The following is a 21,070-nucleotide window of genomic DNA, read 5'->3' on the forward strand; positions in this document are numbered from 1 at the left end:
CACACTGTGTCTTTCCTGAATCCCCTCTTTCCTTGGCTTCCAGAACACCACACCCTCCTGCTCTCCACCTTGCCCCACTGCCTATCTCTGTCCACCTCTCCTCTAAGTACCGGAGACAACCAGAGTCTGTCTCCTTCTCCATCTGGGCCTCCACCCTACATGCCTCTGAGGACCCCAATCTGAGTTTTCAGCCCCGACGTTTCCTGCTGTCTTAGCTCAGACTGCTAAAACAAAATACCGCGGGGTGGGGGGCGCAGTGGGGGCGCTGTCTGAACAGCAAGGATTTACTCCTCACAGCTCTGGAGCCCCACGTCCAAGCTCAGGGTGTCAGCATGATGGGTTCTCGGTAAGGGCCCTCTCCCTTCTTTGCAGATGGCTGCCTCCTTCTGTCCTGACAATGGCCTGTCCTTCGGGGGTGGTGCACTCAGAGAGAGAGAGAGAGAGAAAGGATAAGAAAAGAAAACCCTATTACATGTTGCCTTCGAAAGACCACTTTAAGTATAAAGACATACACAAGCTGAAAAGGAAATCAGTGAAAGAAAGATACGGCATGGAGACAGTAAGCACAAGAAGGCGAGTGTGGCTATCTTATTTCATTTTCCAGTTTTATTCAGATACAATCAACATATCATCTGGCATTTGAACATCAGGTGAAACAGACTTCCAAACGGAGATGATTACTGAGATGAACAGAAACATCTCATCGCGAGACAAGGACCAATTCATGTGGACGTAACACAAATGTGTATCCATCTAATAGAGCCTGAAAAGACAAGAAGCAAAGATGCACAGAAAGAAAGGGTCAAAGAGACAATTTCCCAGTCAGCTCAGGAGAGAGTAACAGCCTGTCTCAGCGAGTGGCAGAAAAACGAGAGAATACCCAGGAAGACATAGAGGATGAAACACTCGGGTACCAACTCCCTTGATCTAGTTGACGTCTGTAGGAAAACCCACCCAACGACGGGAGACATACCTTGTTTTTAAGGGCACGAGGACCATACAGCAAGGCAGACCACACTACTGTATGTGCTCTCAAGCAAGTCTCAGTCCATGCAAAGGCTCAAAATCAGATGGAATGTATTCTCTGTCCTCGACTGACTTAAGTTAGAAACCAGCATAACTAAGATTTCGCACAAGCTCCAAATACCGGGAAATTAAACAACCCATTTGAACTGATGGTTCAAAACCCAAACAGGGCCAAGTAGAAATAGTTTAAATTGAACGATAACAAAACTAGGCAAGCATGCAGGAGGCAGTTAAGAGTGTTTGGTGACATTTACAGCATTAAATGCTTCTAGAGAAATGAAAAAGATCTAAATCAAGGACTTGGGGTTTCATCCTAAAAAAGTAGGAAAAGCAAATCAAGAAACCCAGAGTTAGACTTCCCTGGGCTCTCAGGGAGCTCACGACACTGTGGTTTTTTGCCAGGGGAAGGGGATTCCCCTAAGGCGGAGCCTTTCCAGGTTGTTGGGAGCCTGGGCCCCCTTAATCCCATGAGGACTCCTGCTTGGAGGCGTGCAGTGGCAGGCAGGGGGAGGGGACACCGGAAGCCCACCCCATTCCATGCTCCAGGGTCATGACCCATGACCACGACCCTCCTCCTGGCCCGAGCTCCCCCTGACGGTTAGCCAGACCACCTCCGCCTGCCGCTGCCAGTCTGAGGTTCCCAGGAGGCGGCACCATGTGGCCAGGGCCCGCGCTTCTACTCCTCTTCCTGGCCCAGGCCCTGGGCCTAGATCGCAGCCGCCTGCCGCGGCCCACGGCTCCTCGCAGGGGCCTGGCCGCCATCCGCGTCTCCCAGGCCACCGCCGCACCAGAGTCCGGACCCCGACGCCCGGATCCCGCCTCGGCCCGCCGCCCCCCGCCAGCCGCCCGGACCCGCGGCCCGGCCCTCGGAGACGCGGCCGCGCTGCGCGCTTGGAGGGGCGCCCCGGGCCTCGGGGAGCCGGCCGGCAGCGCCCGCGTCCGCCTGCGGCCCCGCGCGGCCCCTGGCGGCGGCGTGATCTCGGCCGGTGGCCGCCGCCTCTGCCTGCCCCGCGGCCCCGCGCGCCCGCTCTGCGTCCTGCGGCGCGTCCTGCTGCGCGCGCGCCTGGCCGCCGCGCCCGCGCTCCTGCACCTGCGGCTGTCTGCGCGCCGCGGCCGGCTGTCCCTGCTGGGGCGCACCCCGCGGCCCCGCGCGCTCGGGCGCCCGGACTGGACCTTCTGGCCCGAGCCGCTGCGGCCCGCCGGCCCTCGGCGCCCCCGTCGTTCCTCCTCCGACCTGCCGGCCGCCGGGCCTCGCCCCTCCGCGGGCTTCGTGGCCCAAACGGAGTGCCCCACGGATGGGCCCACGCCTGTTGTCCTGGAAGCTGTCAACTCGGATGGTCCTCAAGCCATCCAGTCTTCCGTGTCCTGCCAGGTGTCCCCAGAGGAGCCCTGTGCCATCACCATGGTGAAGATCAACAGGAAGAAAGATGGTGAACCCTTGGTGCTGACCAGGAAGATGGAGGCTACCCTCCATGTATCCATTAAGCACAACTGCCCTAACACCACCTCAATTGTTCCAGAGTGGCACGTCTTTCCCGTGCGCTCCGTAAACAACATCCCGGACTGGAATGCACCTTTGAAAACACGGGACATCAGACTTGGGATGTCTCCACTACATTTGGAAATCCGCCCCAAAACCTTATCTTTCGGGGCGTATGCGTTCAGAGTCACACTCAGCATCTTCGATGAAAAAACAAAGACACTGATGACAAAAGGCTCGGATTTCATCTATGTCAACATCACTAGAAGTGATCTATTGGCAGTTATTCCTGGCAATCCCAATTTAGTAATCCAATTCACAAACAGGCTGGTTCTGGAAGGAAAGACGTCCTCTGATGCAGATTCGGACGACCCATCCGAGGGGCTCCTTTTTTCTTGGTACTGTACCACCGACCCAAAAAACTACCGGGGACATAAAATCACAGTGATGAGCAGCAGCGTCTGCGCCCCAAAGCAGACTGATCTGAACTGGAAGGAGGCCTCTGGCCCTGTCCTCACACTTCAGCCGGGAACGCTGAAAGGTGGAGGTGTGTATTACTTCAGAATGGTGATCCGCAAGGGTGCTAGGATGGGCTATATAGATAGAAAGGTACACGTGCTCAAAGGAGAACCCCCCGCAGCATACATCTCGTGTATTGAAAATTGTGATGCCGTTTTGGGTATTTCAGCCAGATTTTCTTTGTTTCTCAATTGCACAACTTGTTCAAAAAGCCGGGATGTGTATAAGTGGTCGATTCTGTCATCTCTAGGGGATGAGGTAAACTTTGATTGGGTGAAACACACCACAACAGGGAGGAATGGGGCTCATATGTCTATAAAAGCTTTTGCTTTGAAGGACTTTCCTGAAGCTAAGTTTTGGGCTTCTGTACATTTAGCAACTTGGAGTGGGCATAACGTGGACTTGAAACACCCCTTTGTTATCAACCATGTCCCTGAAACTGGAGAGTGCAGCATTAATCCAGCTACAGGAGTTGCCTTTATTACCAGGTTTGTCATACGGTGCGATAATTTTAAGGATGAGAACTTCCCTCTTACTTACAAAATGGTGGTCTCTGATCTGTATGGTTTTGGTCAGATCAGTTCTATACAAGAGAACACCTTGGGGGCCATCCTGTATTTGGGGAATGAGTCCACATCGCCCCCTTCCTTTCTCCCTGTGGGTGTGTTGGCTAATCGTTATGCCATGAAGATATTTGTTCAGGTGTATGACTCTCTAGGAGCTTTTTCTCAGGCGACTTTGTACGCGACCGTACACGCCCCTACGGATAAAATCTCAGCGAAGGCTGTGCTCGATCGCTTATTCAATTTCACCATGGGACCAAGTTCATCGCTATCTACTTTGCTTGACAACGAGGAATTCCTACCTGCAGGTTATTTAATATATATAGCAGCTTCTGTTTTGAATAACATGAAACCTGAATTAAGTTTGGAAGCTGACAAGGCCAGACTCCGGGAATACCTTGTCAACCAGACTTTCCTTCTTCCCAATAGCACTCTGGTGGAAATTAGCCAGGTAGTCATGAGCGTTACTAAATTAACCCAGACGACCACCGGATTCACTCGATTGGCTCAGAAACTGGCCACAGTGAGGATTTGGCTAGCAAATCGAGCCCTACAAGAGTCTCGACAGAAGGACTCACACGTTCACTCTGAACAAATAGAAACTGTGAGCACTGGGATATTAACAACTTTGTCTAATATCTTGAAACTGACCGTTAGCTATGAAGTGGTCGATGAGCCTTTCTATGTGTTGGAATTGCTAGCAGACACAGTATTGGAGGGAAAAGTGCCAGGGAATGAGACCACTGCAATGACGGCCTCCAGCCTTAATGTGTATGTCAGGAAAACTGAAAAGTGGGATGTTACCAATGTCTTCAGGAATGAGAAAAGCAGTCAACATTATTTTCGTCCGACGCTAAATGTGAGTAGTATTCCTAGTTTACCTGAAAACGCCCCGATTTCCACCATGTTTTGTGAGTTTGCAGACGATCCCTTTCCTTGGATGAATGATCAGGAAAGCTGCTCTGCAGAGGTGGTTGGATTCAGGATGACAGGAACGACCCCTGAGGGCGACGTGGTCGAGATCATGCCTGATGTAGCAGAAGTGTACATCGCCAGAAGAAACTTGAGCTTTGCAGCTTTTAACCTCACGGTGGGACCCGAGAGTGAGACCGAGGGAGCTGATGAGTCCTTGAAAAGGACGACAGGGGAGTTCAGGGTTGAGGTGGACAGCAGTGTAGTGAAGGAGTTGCTGGTCCACATTGTGACCGAAGTGACCGTGCTGTTCACAGTGTTGGTGTACGCCGGCAATAAAATTACCCCCACTGCTCTGGTCGCCACTTTCTTCGTGCCCCATGACATCCCTCCCATGGCCACCCATAGTGACCTGTTCGGCTCAGCCTGTGCCGTTAGGGAGGTCCGCGTGGTTTGCCTTCCAGCATCCCTGCTACAAGTCATAGCTCAGCGAGGTGGCTCGTCTGAGTGCACCTTGATCATAGCTCTGCAGGCGCCTCGTTTTGTCATGACAGCCAATGATAAGCTAGTGAGAATTGCTCTTTTCAGCGCTCACTGCCTAGACATGTATGGGATCCAGAGTGATTGGAGAGAAGATACCTGTGTTCTCGGAGAGAGGACCACGTGGCGAAGAGTGCACTGCATCTGCCAAAACACAAGGAGGGTTCGGCGGCAGCTGGATCTAATAAAACAAGCCAGCAGACACCTGCAAACCCACTTTTTGACAACCAAATTGATTGTGATTCCTAATGCTGTGGATCTACGGTTGGAGGCCATCAAGAACGTTACCCACAACCCTGTGACGCTCTTCACGGTACTTTTCATTATGATGATGTACATAATCCTAGCTTTCTGGGCTTTGCTGATGGATGGGAGGGATCGGTATCTTCGGCTACACGTGATAATTCTACTGGATAATGATCCTTATGATAAGGTATGTTACCTCGTGACTGTCTTTACAGGAAGCCGTTGTGGGGCTGGGACCAGGGCCGATGTCTTTATGCAACTTATGGGATCGGAAGGTGCCAGCGATGTGCATTGTCTGAGCCACCCATATTTTACAACCCTCTACCGGGGAAGCATCAACACTTTTCTCCTAACCACGAAAAGGGACTTGGGGGACATCCATTCCATTCGTGTGTGGCACAACAATGAGGGCAAATCCCCCAGCTGGTATCTAAGCAGAGTCAAAGTAGAAAATCTGTTCAGCCGACACATCTGGCTGTTTTTATGCCGGGAATGGCTTTGTATTGACACCTCTTTGGACAGAACACTTCGTGTTACCGACCCAGACCAGCCTATCAACAGAAAGGACTATTTCCTGATAGAATCAGCTTACAGGATGGGGAGAGATCACTCGTGGTTCTCTATTTTCTCCAACAATAGTTCTAGGGCATTCAGCAGGCTGCAGAGACTGTCCTGCTGTTTGGCAATGCTGATGGCCTCCCTTCTGTGTAACATTATGTTCTTTAATCTCGACAGAGCAGAAAATTTGGCTTCAGGAGAGGGGAGCTACGTCAGGTCAATGATGATAGGACTGCAAAGTGTGTTAATTACGCTGCCTCTGCAAATATTGATCATTTTTCTCTTCACCTACTCCCAGAGGGAACCTCGTGTGACTCTAGAAAAGGTATCTCCCCAGAAGGTTCCTGACATGGAGCTAGAGAATTTATACTGGGAGGAATTTCTGAGAAGATGGTATGCTCGTGAGTCTGGGGACTCATCCATCAAGCGGGCATCAGAGCCTCCAACTGGGAAAAGACCTCGACTTCAAAAGACTGCCCAGGCGCTGTCTGTAACGCGGCACCAGCCTAAGAAGAAAGAGAGCAGGGACTCACGCACCCAAGTAACAAACATTAATGCCAGTAACGCAAACACAAATAACAATCAAAATGTTCCTTCCGGAGAGCCACCTTTCCAAGCGGGTCCCACTGTGGAACTCAAGGAGAAGAGAAGTTTCGTTCTGCCTTCATGGTGCCTACATATAGCGTGGCTCCTGGTTTTCGCCACATCCATTATATCTTCGTTCTTCATCATATTTTATGGGTTGACCTATGGCTATGAAAAGTCAATGGAATGGCTCTTTGCATCTTTTTGTTCATTCTGTCTGTCTATTTTTCTGGTGCAAACGTGTAAAATTATACTTCTGTCAGGCTTCAGATCAAGTTCGCCCAAGTATTGTAAAAACCTTTCATGGGAAAGCCAGTTCCGCTACGCTGAGATCGAGCTACACAGCACACTGAGCCAAGAAGAAATGCAAGGGAGACACGAGCAGATCATAGAGCTCCGAAGATCGAGGATGTACCAGCCCCTCACTGAAGACGAAATCCTAATATTCAAGAGGAAGAGGGCAATTAAGAGGAGGGCTTTCCTGTTCCTGTGTTACATTCTCACTCACTTCATCTTTCTGGCCCTCCTGTTGAGCCTCGTCGCCCTCCTGCGTCACACGGACAGCTTTTACTATAACCAGTTGGTTCGCGATCGGTTCTCTGTGGATCTCGGCTCGGTGACCAAGCTGGAGGACATCTACAGGTGGCTGAACACCGTGCTGGTGCCCCTGGTCCACAACGACCCGAATCCAGCCTTTCTGCCCGACAGCTCCTCTAAAATCCTGGGCCTTCCACTCCTGAGGCAGGTGAGGGCGAGACCCGGCGATAAACTCTGCCTGCCTGCCAGCTTGGCCCAGACCAGCATGGGAAGAGAAATCCATTGTCATCCCAACTATGGCACTGACCCGGAAGACACCAGAAGCTACTCTAGCTTCTGGAACAAAGTTCTCAAGAGGCCAGAGGATAAGAATACCAGTGGGTTTACTTACAAGGCTCCAGGGAGGACCTGGGGGTATGTCTCCCACGGACTCCTACACACCTACGGGTCGGGAGGCTACGCGTTCTATTTCTTCCCAGAGCAGCAGCCTTTTAATTCCACCGTGAGGCTCAGGGAACTCCAGAGCAGCGAGTGGCTTGATGAGAAGACGTGGGCCGTCATTCTGGAGCTGACCACCTTCAACCCAGACGTCAGTCTGTTCTGTAGCGTTTCTGTCGTTTTCGAGGCGTCTCAGTTAGGAGTTGTGAACACGAGCTTATCCGTGTACTCCTTCTCGCTTGCTGATTTCGACAGGGAAACTTCGGCAGAAATCTACTTGTATGTGGCCATTCTCATTTTCTTTTTCGCCTATGTGGTCGATGAGGGTTATATCATCATGCAAGAAAGGGCCTCGTACGTGAGAAGTGTGTATAACCTGCTCAACTTTGCTCTAAAATGCATATTTACTGTGCTGATTGTGCTCTTCTTTAGGAAGCACTTCTTGGCCACTGGCATAATTCGCTTTTACTTGTCGCACCCTGAGGATTTCATTCCGTTTCATGCAGTTTCTCAAGTAGATCACGCCATGAGGATCATTTTGGGTTTCCTGTTATTTCTGACCATTTTGAAGACCCTCAGGTACTCCAGAGTCTTCTATGATGTGCGCCTGGCTCAGAGGGCCATTCAGGCGGCCCTTCCCGGCATCTGCCACATGGCCCTGGTGGTGTCTGTGTACTTCTTTGTGTTCATGGTCATCGGCTCCCTGGTGTTTGGTCAACACGAGTGGAACTACAGTAACCTGATTCATGCTACGCAGACGATCTTCTCCTATTGCGTTCCAGCATTTCAGAACACCGAGTTCTCCAACAACAGGGTTCTGGGGGTCCTGTTTCTCTTTTCCTTCTTGCTGGTTATGATCTGTGTATTGATCAACTTATTTCGAGCAGTGATTGTGTCTACCTATAAGAAAATGAAGCAGCCCGTGTACGAGGAACCATCGGACGAAGCGGAAGCAATGACCTATCTGTGCCGCAAGCTAAGAGCAATGTTTAGGTTTCTGACCTTCCAACCCAGGGACAAAGATGAACCAGAGTTCTTTGTCAACATGCTGTATGGGCAGCCAGAGAAGAACAGCCGGCGGTATCTGGGGCTGAAGACCAGAAACATCAAAGGGAAAAAAATGGTTTATCTTGTTGTGTGATGAGGGACAGGGTCAAGACCCACAGGCAAGGCACCTCCCCTGCACCGATGCTGGTTCTCCGGATGTAAGGAATGTTCAATGGCTCAGCAGTAGTCTCTTCCCGGGTCCTGCACAATGCACACCCCTACATTCAGAAGTGTCTCCACCTTTGGCCTCTACTCCTGAGTGTTGGGGTGTAGGGTATGTCTACAGCATGGGAGCCCTGGGATGATTCCTCTCTAGAGGTTACTCGTTGTCCTTGGAGCCCACAGCAGTTTAGAGTAGTAGAGACCCGGAGTTGGGTAGAGAGCTCTAAAGGTCCCCACCCTACCTCTCTAGGGCAGAGCATTCTTGTCCTGCGACTGCGTGCTCCGGGGATGGGTGTTAGGAGTTTGTTGGTAACTCAGTCGCTCTGGGGGATCCCCTTGCTGAGCAAAGCTTGGAAACGCCTCTCAACCACTTGACTCCCCCTCCACACCCCACCCCGTACCATCCAGCTGGGCCAGGGCTGGAGGGACTGTGTACCGACATGAGGATCTCTCTTTCAGTTTTCGAATTTAGGTTTGGGACCTGAAGGTCAGAAGTCTGAGCTTCCCATCTACTCCTGAGGGCTACTGCCAGTTAAAACTGTAAAATGTAATAATATTTTCTGGCCATTAGACATGAATTTTGTTCGACAACAAAAAGATGCGTGTGTGTGTGTGTTTGTCGGGGGGAGTAGGCTCACATCGAAAGATAGTAAGTGTTCTCTATATTGACTGTAAGAATTTGTCCATCCAGGTCTTGGACTTTGGGTAATTTAGAGCATGGTGGATTATTGCAGAATAATAAAGAAAATGTGGTTTATTGTTTAAGAGCAATATGGCTCCCAGCTCTTCCAGTTCTGCTCAGAAGCATGTTCATTTATATAGATGCCACTTTAAGCTTTATCGGAATTAAATGTGAGATTGTTCCTGTGAGACTTGCCGTGATTTCTGCGTGAGGGGTGTATGTACAGGTGGATCCCGCCTTCCCCATGGAGAGCCAGTGAAGGGGGACAACCCTATCAGCTGGGGGACAACTATGTCCCAAGCCCTTGTTACTCACTGGGTGCCCCTGTAGTCCTGAACTGTGCTGGAATGGCTCACAGACTCATGCACGTGCTTCCATGCCACTCACACAAGAGTGCCCGGAGGTCAGATTAGGATTTTCTTTTGTTTTTTTAGGATATTATTGATTTGAAAGAGAGAGAGAGAGAGGAGGGGAGAAGAGAGAGAGAGAGAGGGAGAAGCAGAATCCTCGTTGAGCACAGAACAGGAAGCAGGCCTAGATCCCAGGATGGATCATGGATCATGACCTGAGTGGAAGACAGAGACTAACTGACTGAGCCACCCACATGTCCTTCTCTTTTTATCTGTAAATACGTGGTTTCCTAGGAAACCATTTAAAAAAATACTTTGAGATTTTGCTAATCCTTTGGATTGGTTTTCTTCTTATATTACAAGTGGTAGAGAGCTCAAATTCAAATTAACTTTATTTTCTGCCAACGATCACGATTTGCTCTTTGAGTATTTCCCGTAGCTCTTGCAGTCCACCTCCTAACTTGTGTAGCCTGTCTTGGGACTTGAACGGTATTCAAGAGACAAGGTCATGTATCTGAGTGGTTATAGGTCATACGTGAAAAGCTTCATGCAGATGGTCCATCTCTGGGCAGACACAGAAAATAAAGTCAGCAGCATATAACCGTGGCTGTGACCCAAGGAATGCTCTTGCTGGAAGCACCCAGGGGTCCTATCTGCTAGTAAGAAAATCAGAGTGTTTCCTCAGCTGCCCGCGGTCGACGTCCCGGAATCGGTGTTATCCCCAGGATTACTAAAATGCCTTGTGTATTCCTTATTTTTCGATTGCCCAAAGGAAGAAGGCCCAGCCCCCAGGCCTGGTGGTCGGGGCAGCACAGTGCTTGGCATACGTAGGGGCCGAGGGGCCTGGAGAGGGGCACTTTGCGGAGACACGAGGGAAGAGCGGGTCTGAGACTGGAGCATGGGACCCCGCCAGCCAGAGGGTCGTCTGGAAGCTGGAGCAGGGCAGGCTCCGGAGGGCCGGGTCGCTGGGGCTCAGATCACCAAGGGTGCCATGGATCACAGCGACATTGCTTTAAAGGGTCCTCGGGGAAGGACAGGGCTCCTTTTGAACATATCTCATCTGTTGCCTGGGGTGCACAGAGACCCTCCCGCCCGTGGCGCTGGCCCAGGCCTGGGGACTCCTGTCCCAAAGTGTGTGTTGGGGGTGGTGGTGAGAGGGCACAGGGAGTCAGCAGGCTAGGAGCATGATGCTCCAGCTTCGTCTTCCTCATCCTCAGCTGCTCTGACCCATCAGGCCACACTGTGTCTTTCCTGAATCCCCTCTTTCCTTGGCTTCCAGAACACCACACCCTCCTGCTCTCCACCTTGCCCCACTGCCTATCTCTGTCCACCTCTCCTCTAAGTACCGGAGACAACCAGAGTCTGTCTCCTTCTCCATCTGGGCCTCCACCCTACATGCCTCTGAGGACCCCAATCTGAGTTTTCAGCCCCGACGTTTCCTGCTGTCTTAGCTCAGACTGCTAAAACAAAATACCGCGGGATGGGGGGCGCAGTGGGGGCGCTGTCTGAACAGCAAGGATTTACTCCTCACAGCTCTGGAGCCCCACGTCCAAGCTCAGGGTGTCAGCATGATGGGTTCTCGGTAAGGGCCCTCTCCCTTCTTTGCAGATGGCTGCCTCCTTCTGTCCTGACAATGGCCTGTCCTTCGGGGGTGGTGCACTCAGAGAGAGAGAGAGAGAGAAAGGATAAGAAAAGAAAACCCTATTACATGTTGCCTTCGAAAGACCACTTTAAGTATAAAGACATACACAAGCTGAAAAGGAAATCAGTGAAAGAAAGATACGGCATGGAGACAGTAAGCACAAGAAGGCGAGTGTGGCTATCTTATTTCATTTTCCAGTTTTATTCAGATACAATCAACATATCATCTGGCATTTGAACATCAGGTGGAACAGACTTCCAAACGGAGATGAATACTGAGATGAACAGAAACATCTCATCGCGAGACAAGGACCAATTCATGTGGGCGTAACACAAATGTGTATCCATCTAATAGAGCCTGAAAAGACAAGAAGCAAAGATGCACAGAAAGAAAGGGTCAAAGAGACAATTTCCCAGTCAGCTCAGGAGAGAGTAACAGCCTGTCTCAGCGAGTGGCAGAAAAACGAGAGAAAACCCAGGAAGACATAGAGGATGAAACACTCGGGTACCAACTCTCTTGATCTAGTTGACGTCTGTAGGAAAACCCACCCAACGACAGGAGACACACCTTGTTTTTAAGGGCACGAGGACCATACAGCAAGGCAGACTGTAAGGACCTATTTAGCAAGAGGCTTCCATTAAGGTTAAACAATAACCTTACTGTTTAACCGTTAAACTGTCCCTTCTCCCCTTCCCCCAGGGGACTTACTTAAAAACAAGTCCCGGAAACCAGCCCCAGGTAGGAAAGCTCAAATACAAGGTGGGTCAAGCCAGGTGGAGACATACGATCAGTGGGGGGATGCATACTGTCTCCCAAGTTACCAAGGTGTATGGGCCACGCCCTTTGGGCACCTTTTGGGCGCCAATTCTGATCAAGGTGATAGGCTGGTTAAAACGTCTACTAGGGTAAATTGTAATTCAATTGGCCACCTAGCATGACTGTGTAGCTTTCTCTGTGTGTTACAGTTTCATTGGCCACCTGTGCATGGCCAGGCCCAACCACATGGCCTTTGCCCTTAAATGCTAGTCTGTGAAACAGAGAAAGGTTGCCCTCTCTTGTAAGAGGTGCGTTCCCGAATGTTCGGTCTGATTCTTGATGCTTGGCACAGAATAAAGCTTTGCTTGACCTTGGCTTTATATCAGTCTCACTCCGTTAATCACGGACCCATTTTTGGGGGTACCCAACACAGACCACTCTAGTGTATGGGCTCTCAAGCAAGTCTCAGTTCATGCAAAGGCTCAAAATCAGATGGAATGTATTCTCTGACCTCGACTGACTTAAGTTAGAAACCAGCATAACTAAGATTTCGCACAAGCTCCAAATACGGGGAAATTAAACAACCCATTTGAACTGATGGTTCAAAACCCAAACAGGGCCAAGTAGAAATAATTTAAATTGAACGATAACAAAACTAGGCAAGCATGCAGGACGCAGTTAAGCAGTGTTTGGTGGGACATTTACAGCATTAAATGCTTCTAGAGAAATGAAAAAGATCTAAAGACAAGGACTTGGTGTTTCATCCTAAGAAAGTAGGAAAAGCAAATCAAGAAACCCAGAGTCAGACCTCCCTGGGCTCTCAGGGAGCTCACATCCCTGTGGTTTTTTTGCCAGGGGAAGGGGATTCCAACTAAGGCGGAGCCTTTCCAGGTTGTTGGGAGCCTGGGCCCCCCTTTTTTTTTTTTTTTAAAGATTTTTATTTATTTATTTGACAGACAGAGATCACAAGTAGGCAGAGAGAGAGAGAGAGAGAGAGAGAGGAGGAAGCAGGCTCCCCGCTGAGCAGAGAGCCCGATGTGGGCCTCGATCCCAGGACCCTGAGATCATGACCTGAGCTGAAGGCAGAGGCTTCAACCCACTGAGCCACCCAGGCGCCCGGAGCCTGGGCCCCCTTAATCCCATGAGGACTCCTGCTTGGAGGCGTGCAGTGGCAGGCAGGGGGAGGGGACACCTGAAGCCCACCCCATTCCATGCTCCAGGGTCGTGACCCTTGGCCCGCGCCACGCCCACCCACCGCAGGCCCCGAGCCCCCTGCGGCCGTTAGCCAGACCCCACCACCCCCGTTTTAGCGGCTCCCAGGTTCCCAGGCTGGCGGCGCCATGCGGCCAGGAACCCTGCTTCTCCTCCTGCTCTTGGGCCTGGGCCTGGGTCTGGGTCGCGGCCGCCTCCCGCGGCCCACGGCTCCTCGCAGGGGCCTGGCCGCCATCCGCGTCTCCCAGGTCACCGCCGCACCGGGGTCCGGACCCCGCCGCCCGGATCCCGCCTCGGCCCGCCGCCCCCCGCCAGCCGCCCGGACCCGCGGCCCGGCCCTCGGAGACGCGGCCGCGCTGCGCGCTTGGAGGGGCGCCCCGGGCCTCGGGGAGCCGGCCGGCAGCGCCCGCGTCCGCCTGCGGCCCCGCGCGGCCTCTGGCGGCGGCGTGATCCCGGCCGGTGGCGGCCGCCTCTGCCTGCCCCGCGGCCCCGCGCGCCCGCTCTGTGTCCTGCGGCGCGTCCTGCTGCGCGCGCGCCTGGCCGCCGCGCCCGCGCTCGTGCACCTGCGGCTGTCTGCGCGCCGCGGCCGGCTGTCCCTGCTGTGGCGCACCCCGCGGCCCCGCGCGCTCGGGCGCCCGGACTGGACCTTCTGGCCCGAGCCGCTGCGGCCCGCCGGCCCTCGGCGCCCCCGCCGTTCCTCCACCGACCTGCCGGCCGCCGGGCCTCGCCCCTCCGCGGGCTTCGTGGCCCAAACGGAGTGTCCCACGGATGGGCCCACGCCTGTTGTCCTGGAAGCTGTCAACTCGGATGGCCCTCAAGCCATCCAGTCTTCCGTGTCCTGCCAGGTGTCCCCAGAGGAGCCCTGTGCCATCACCATGGTGAAGATCAACAGGAAGAAAGATGGTGAACCCTTGGTGCTGACCAGGAAGATGGAGGCTACCCTCAATGCCACCTACAAGTACAACTGTCCATACTCCACGTTAATTGTTTCGTACTGGCAGGTGTTTTCCGTGCCCTCTTTAAACGATCTGCCCCGGTGGTACAGACCATTGGATATACCCATCACAAAATCAGGGAGGGCGCCAACATTTCTACATATTCCTCCAAAATCTTTAACTTGGGGGGTGTATGTGATGAGGTTTGTAGTCGACATCTATGCGAATCGAAATTGGCCTCAGGTCTCGGCCTCGGATTTCATGTATGTCAGCATCGTTAGAAGTGACCTAGAAGCAGTTATTCCTGGGGGCCCCAACATAACAATCAAATTCACAGATCAGCTGGGTCTGGATGGAACAGGGTCCTCTGATCCAGATTCGGACGACCCATCCGAGGGGCTCCTTTTTTCTTGGTACTGTACCACCGACCCAAAAAACTACCGGGGACATAAAATCACAGTGATGAGCAGCAGCGTCTGCGCCCCAAAGCAGACTAATCTGAACTGGAAGGAGGCCTCTGGCCCTGTCCTCACACTTCAGCCGGGAACGCTGAAAGGTGGAGGTGTGTACTTCTTCAGAATGGTGGTCCGCAAGGGTGATAGGAAAGCCTATCTTGATAGAGAGGTACACGTGCTCAAAGGACCAGCCCCCGCAGCAAACATCTCGTGTATTGAAAATTGTGATGCCGTTTTGGGTATTTCCGACAGATTTTCTTTGTTTCTCAATTGCACAACTTGTTCAACAAGCCAGGATGTGTATAAATGGTCGATTCTGTCATCTCTAGGGGATGAGGTAAACTTTGATTGGGCGAAACACACCACAACAGGGAGGAATGGGGCTTATTTGTCTATAAAAGCCTTTGCTTTGGAGGATTTTCCTGAAGCTAAGTTTTGGGCTTCTGTGCATCTAGCAAGTTGGAGTGGGCATAACGTGGACTTGAAGCACCCCTTTATTATTAACTATTTCCCTCAAATCGGAGAGTGCAGCATTAATCCAGCTACAGGAGTTGCCTTTGTTACCAGGTTTGTCATCCGGTGCGATAATTTTAAGGATAAGAACTTCCCTCTTACTTACAAAATGGTGGTCTCTGATTTGTATGGTTTTGGTCAGATCAGTTCTATTAAGGAGAACACCTTGGGGGTCATCCTGTATTTGGGGAATGAGTCCACATCGCCCCCTTCCTTTCTCCCTGTGGGTGTGTTGGCTAATCATTATGCCATGAAGATATCTGTTCAGGTGTATGACTCTCTAGGAGCTTTTTCTCAGGTGACTTTGTACGCGACCGTACACGCCCCTACGGATAAAATCTCAGCGAAGGCTGTGCTCGATCGCTTATTCAATTTCACCATGGGACCAAGTTCATCGCTATCTACTTTGCTTGACAACGAGGAATTCCTACCTGCAGGTTATTTAATATATATAGCAGCTTCTGTTTTGAATAACATGAAACCTGAATTAAGTTTGGAAGCTGACAAGGCCAGACTCCGGGAATACCTTGTCAACCAGACTTTCCTTCTTCCCAATAGCACTCTGGTGGAAATTAGCCAGGTAGTCATGAGCGTTACTAAATTAACCCAGACGACCACCGGATTCACTCGATTGGCTCAGAAACTGGCCACAGTGAGGATTTGGCTAGCAAATCGAGCCCTACAAGAGTCTCGACAGAAGGACTCACACGTTCACTCTGAACAAATAGAAACTGTGAGCACTGGGATATTAACAACTTTGTCTAATATCTTGAAACTGACCGTTAGCTATGAAGTGGTCGATGAGCCTTTCTATGTGTTGGAATTGCTAGCAGACACAGTATTGGAGGGAAAAGTGCCAGGGAATGAGACCACTGCAATGACGGCCTCCAGCCTTAATGTGTATGTCAGGAAAACTGAAAAGTGGGAGGTTACCGGTGTCTTCAGGAATGAGAAAAGCAGTCAACATTATTTTCGTCCGACGCTAAATGGGAGCAGTATTCCTAGTTTACCTGAAAATGCCCCGATTTCCACCATGTTTTGTGAGTTTGCAGACGATCCCTTTCCTTGGATGAATGATCAGGAAAGCTGCTCTGCAGAGGTGGTTGGATTCAGGATGACAGGAACGACCCCTGAGGGCGACGTGGTCGAGATCATGCCTGATGTAGCAGAAGTGTACATCGCCAGAAGAAACTTGAGCTTTGCAGCTTTTAACCTCACGGTGGGACCCGAGAGTGAGACCGAGGGAGCTGATGAGTCCTTGAAAAGGACGACAGGGGAGTTCAGGGTTGAGGTGGACAGCAGTGTAGTGAAGGAGTTGCTGGTCCACATTGTGACCGAAGTGACCGTGTTGTTCACGGTGTTGGTGTACGCCGGCAGTGAAATTACCCCCACTGCTCTGGTCGCCACCTTCCTAGTTCCCCATGACATCCCTCCCATGGCCAACCAGAGTGATCTGTTTGACTCAGCCTGTGCCGTTAGGGAGGCCCGCGTGGTTTGTCTTCCAGCATCCCTGCTACAAGTCATAGCTCAGCGAGGTGGCTCGTCTGAGTGCACCTTGATCATAGCTCTGCAGGCGCCTCGTTTTGTCATGACAGCCAATGATAAGCTAGTGAGAATTGCTCTTTTCAGCGCTCACTGCCTAGACATGTATGGGATCCAGAGTGATTGGAGAGAAGATACCTGTGTTCTCGGAGAGAGGACCACGTGGCGAAGAGTGCACTGCATCTGCCAAAACACAAGGAGGGTCCGGCGGCAGCTGGATCTACTAAAACAAGCCAGCACACACCTGCAAACCCACTTTTTGACGACCAACGTGATTGTGATCCCTAATCCTGTAGATCTTCGGCTGGAGGTCAACACAAGTGTCACCCGCAACTATGTGACGCTCTTCACTGTACTTTTCATTATGCTGGTTTACATAATCCTAGCCTTCTGGGCTTTGCTGAGAGATGAAACGGATCAGTATCTACGGCTACATGTGATAATTCTACTTGATAATGATCCTTATGATAAGGTATGTTACCTCGTGACTGTTTTTATGGGAAGCCGGTGTCGGGCCAGGACCAAGGCCGATGTCTTTATGCAACTTATGGGAACAGAAGGTGCCAGCGATGTGCATTGTCTGAGCCACCCATATTTTACAACCCTCTACCGGGGAAGCGTCAACACTTTTCTCCTAACCACAAAAAGGGACTTGGGGGACATCCATTCCATTCGTGTGTGGCACAACAATGAGGGCAAATCCCCCAGCTGGTATCTAAGCAGAGTCAAAGTAGAAAATCTGTTCAGCCGACACATCTGGCTGTTTTTATGCCGGGAATGGCTTTGTATTGACACCTCTTTGGACAGAACATTTCGTGTTACTGACCCAGACCAGCCTATCAACAGAAAGGACTATTTCCTGATAGAATCAGCTCACAGGATGGGGAGAGATCACCTGTGGTTCTCTATTTTCTCCACTATCATTGATAGCCCATTCAATCGGCTGCAGAGACTGTCCTGCTGTTTGGCAATGCTGATGGCCTCCCTTCTGTGTAACATTATGTTCTTTAATCTCGACAGAGCAGAAAATTTGGCTTCAGGAGAGGGGAGCTACGTCAGGTCAATGATGATAGGACTGGAAAGTGTGTTAATTACACTCCCTCTCCAAATGTTGATCATTTTTCTCTTCACCTACTCCCAGAGGGAACCTCGTGTGACTTTAGAAACGGTTTCTCCCCGGAATGATTCCTTGGAGCAAGAAAATGCACACTGGGAGGAATTTCTGAAAAAGTGGCATGTTGAGGAAAGTGTGCATGTGCCCACCAAGGTGGCTTCAGAGCCTCCAACTGGGAAGAGACCTAGACCTACAAAGACTGCCAAGGCACTCACTACGACAGGGCGCCAGCAAAAGAAAGGACAGAGCACGGTCACACGCACCCAGGGACAAAATAAAAATGCCAGTAACGCAAACACAAATAAAAATCAGTTTGTTGCTTCTACAGAGCCTTCTTCCCAAGCAGGTCCTGTCGAACTCAAGGAGAAGAGCAGGGTCGTTCTGCCTCCATGTTGCCTTTATATAGCGTGGTTCTTGGTTTTCGTCACGTCCAGCATATCTTCGTTCTTCATCATATTTTACGGACTGAATTATAGCTATGAAAAGTCAATGGACTGGCTCTTTGCATCTTTTTGTTCATTCTGTTTGTCTGTTTTGCTGGTGCAGCCATGTGAAATTATACTCTTGTCAGGCTTCAGAGCTGGTAGGCCCAAGTATTGTAAAAATCTTTCTTGGACAAGCAAGTACCGCTATATTGAGATCGAGCTTCAGGGCAGGATGAACCGAGAAGAAAGGAAAAGGCGACACGAGCAGATCATGGAGCTCCGAAGATCGAGGATGTACCAGCCCCTCACCGAAGACGAAATCCTAATATTCAAGAGGAAGAGGGCAATTAAGAGGAGGGCTTTCCTGTTCCTGTGTTACGTTCTCACTCACTTCATCTTTCTGGCCCTCCTGTTGAGCCTCGTCGCCCTCCTGCGTCACACGGACAGCTTTTACTATAACCAGTTGGTTCGCGATCGGTTCTCTGTGGATCTCGGCTCGGTGACCAAGCTGGAGGACATCTACAGGTGGCTGAACACCGTGCTGGTGCCCCTGGTCCACAACGACCCGAATCCAGCCTTTCTGCCCGACAGCTCCTCTAAAATCCTGGGCCTTCCACTCCTGAGGCAGGTGAGGGCGAGACCCGGCGATAAACTCTGCCTGCCTGCCAGCTTGGCCCAGACCAGCATGGGAAGAGAAATCCATTGTCATCCCAACTATGGCACTGACCCGGAAGACACCAGAAGCTACTCTAGCTTCTGGAACAAAGTTCTCAAGAGGCCAGAGGATAAGAATACCAGTGGGTTTACTTACAAGGCTCCAGGGAGGACCTGGGGGTATGTCTCCCACGGACTCCTACACACCTACGGGTCGGGAGGCTACGCGTTCTATTTCTTCCCAGAGCAGCAGCCTTTTAATTCCACCGTGAGGCTCAGGGAACTCCAGAGCAGCGAGTGGCTTGATGAGAAGACGTGGGCCGTCATTCTGGAGCTGACCACCTTCAACCCAGACGTCAGTCTGTTCTGTAGCGTTTCTGTCGTTTTCGAGGCGTCTCAGTTAGGAGTTGTGAACACGAGCTTATCCGTGTACTCCTTCTCGCTTGCTGATTTCGACAGGGAAACTTCGGCAGAAATCTACTTGTATGTGGCCATTCTCATTTTCTTTTTCGCCTATGTGGTCGATGAGGGTTATATCATCATGCAAGAAAGGGCCTCGTACGTGAGAAGTGTGTATAACCTGCTCAACTTTGCTCTAAAATGCATATTTACTGTGCTGATTGTGCTCTTCTTTAGGAAGCACTTCTTGGCCACTGGCATAATTCGCTTTTACTTGTCGCACCCTGAGGATTTCATTCCGTTTCATGCAGTTTCTCAAGTAGATCACGCCATGAGGATCATTTTGGGTTTCCTGTTATTTCTGACCATTTTGAAGACCCTCAGGTACTCCAGAGTCTTCTATGATGTGCGCCTGGCTCAGAGGGCCATTCAGGCGGCCCTTCCCGGCATCTGCCACATGGCCCTGGTGGTGTCTGTGTACTTCTTTGTGTACATGGCATTTGGCTACCTGGTGTTTGGTCAACACGAGTGGAACTACAGTAACTTGATTCATGCTACGCAGACGATCTTCTCCTATTGCGTTTCAGCATTTCAGAACACCGAGTTCTCCAACAACAGGGTTCTGGGGGTCCTGTTCCTCTCTTCTTTCTTGCTGGTGATGATCTGTATATTGATCAACTTGTTTCAGGCCGTGATTTTGTCCGCCTATGAGGAAATGAAGCAGCCCGTATACGAGGAACCATCAGACGAAGCGGAAGCAATGACCTATCTGTGCCGCAAGCTAAGAGCAATGTTTAGGTTTCTGACCTTCCAACCCAGGGACAAAGATGAACCAGAGTTCTTTGTCAACATGCTGTATGGGCAGCCAGAGAAGAACAGCCGGCGGTATCTGGGGCTGAAGACCAGAAACATCAAAGGGAAAAAAATGGTTTATCTTGTTGTGTGATGAGGGACAGGGTCAAGACCCACAGGCAAGGCACCTCCCCTGCACCGATGCTGGTTCTCCGGATGTAAGAAATGTTCAATGGCTCAGCAGTGCTCTCTTCCCGTGTCCTGCACAACGCACACCCCTACATTCAGAAGTGTCTCCACCTTTGGCCTCTACTCCTGAGTGTTGGGGTGTAGGGCAGGTTGCAGCATGGGAGCCGGGGATGATTCCTCTCTAGAGGTTACTCGTTGTCCTTGGAGCCCACAGCAGTTTAGAGTAGTAGAGACCCGGAGTTGGGGGAGAGAGAGTGATAGGGTCTCTACCCTGACTCTCTAGGGCAGAGCATTCTCTTGCTGCGACTGTGTCCCCGGGGCTGGGAGCCAAGAGGTTGTGGCTCTCTTAGTCCCTCTGGGGGTTCCCTTTGTAGACCGGGCCTGGGAAACCCCTCCCAACACCTCATCCTCCCCATCCCACGGCTCCCCCACCCCCGACCATTCAGCTTGGCAAGGTCTAGAGAGACCTTGTGCAGAGATCAGGATCTGTTTTCCAGCTTTTGAATTTAGGGATGGGACCTTAAGGAGTCTGAGCTTCCCATCTACTCCTGAGGGCTACTGCCAGTTAAAGCTGTAAAATGTAATAATATTTTCTGGCCATTAGACATGAATTTTGTTCGACAACAAAAAGGTGTGTGTGTGTGTGTGTGTGTGTGTGTGTGTGTGTCCGGGGCGTGGGCTCACATCGAAAGATAGTAATTGTTCTCTATATTGACTGTAAGAATTTGTCCATCCAAGTCTTGGACTTTGGGTAATTTAGAGCATGGTGGATTATTGCAGAATAATAAAGAAAATGT

General features: G+C 51.1%; 2 protein-coding genes across 2 annotated transcripts; both read left to right on the forward strand.

Moving 5' to 3' along the window:
• Positions 1–1,681: 1,681 nt before the first annotated feature.
• LOC308348029 (polycystin family receptor for egg jelly-like) lies at positions 1,682–8,545 on the forward strand (the record flags this gene model as incomplete). Its single annotated transcript, XM_080811846.1, has 1 exon — positions 1,682–8,545. The coding sequence occupies one exon, from the start codon at positions 1,682–1,684 to the stop codon at positions 8,543–8,545; it is 6,864 nt and encodes a 2,287-aa protein (XP_080667972.1).
• Positions 8,546–13,383: 4,838 nt separating this feature from the next.
• On the forward strand, positions 13,384–20,238 carry LOC308348030 (polycystin family receptor for egg jelly-like; the record flags this gene model as incomplete). Its single annotated transcript, XM_080811847.1, has 1 exon — positions 13,384–20,238. One exon carries the CDS (start codon positions 13,384–13,386, stop codon positions 20,236–20,238), a length of 6,855 nt encoding a protein of 2,284 aa, XP_080667973.1.
• Positions 20,239–21,070: the final 832 nt, after the last annotated feature.

Source organism: Martes martes (genome assembly GCF_963455335.1).
Source record: "Martes martes genome assembly, chromosome: 8".
Taxonomy (NCBI): domain Eukaryota; kingdom Metazoa; phylum Chordata; class Mammalia; order Carnivora; family Mustelidae; genus Martes; species Martes martes.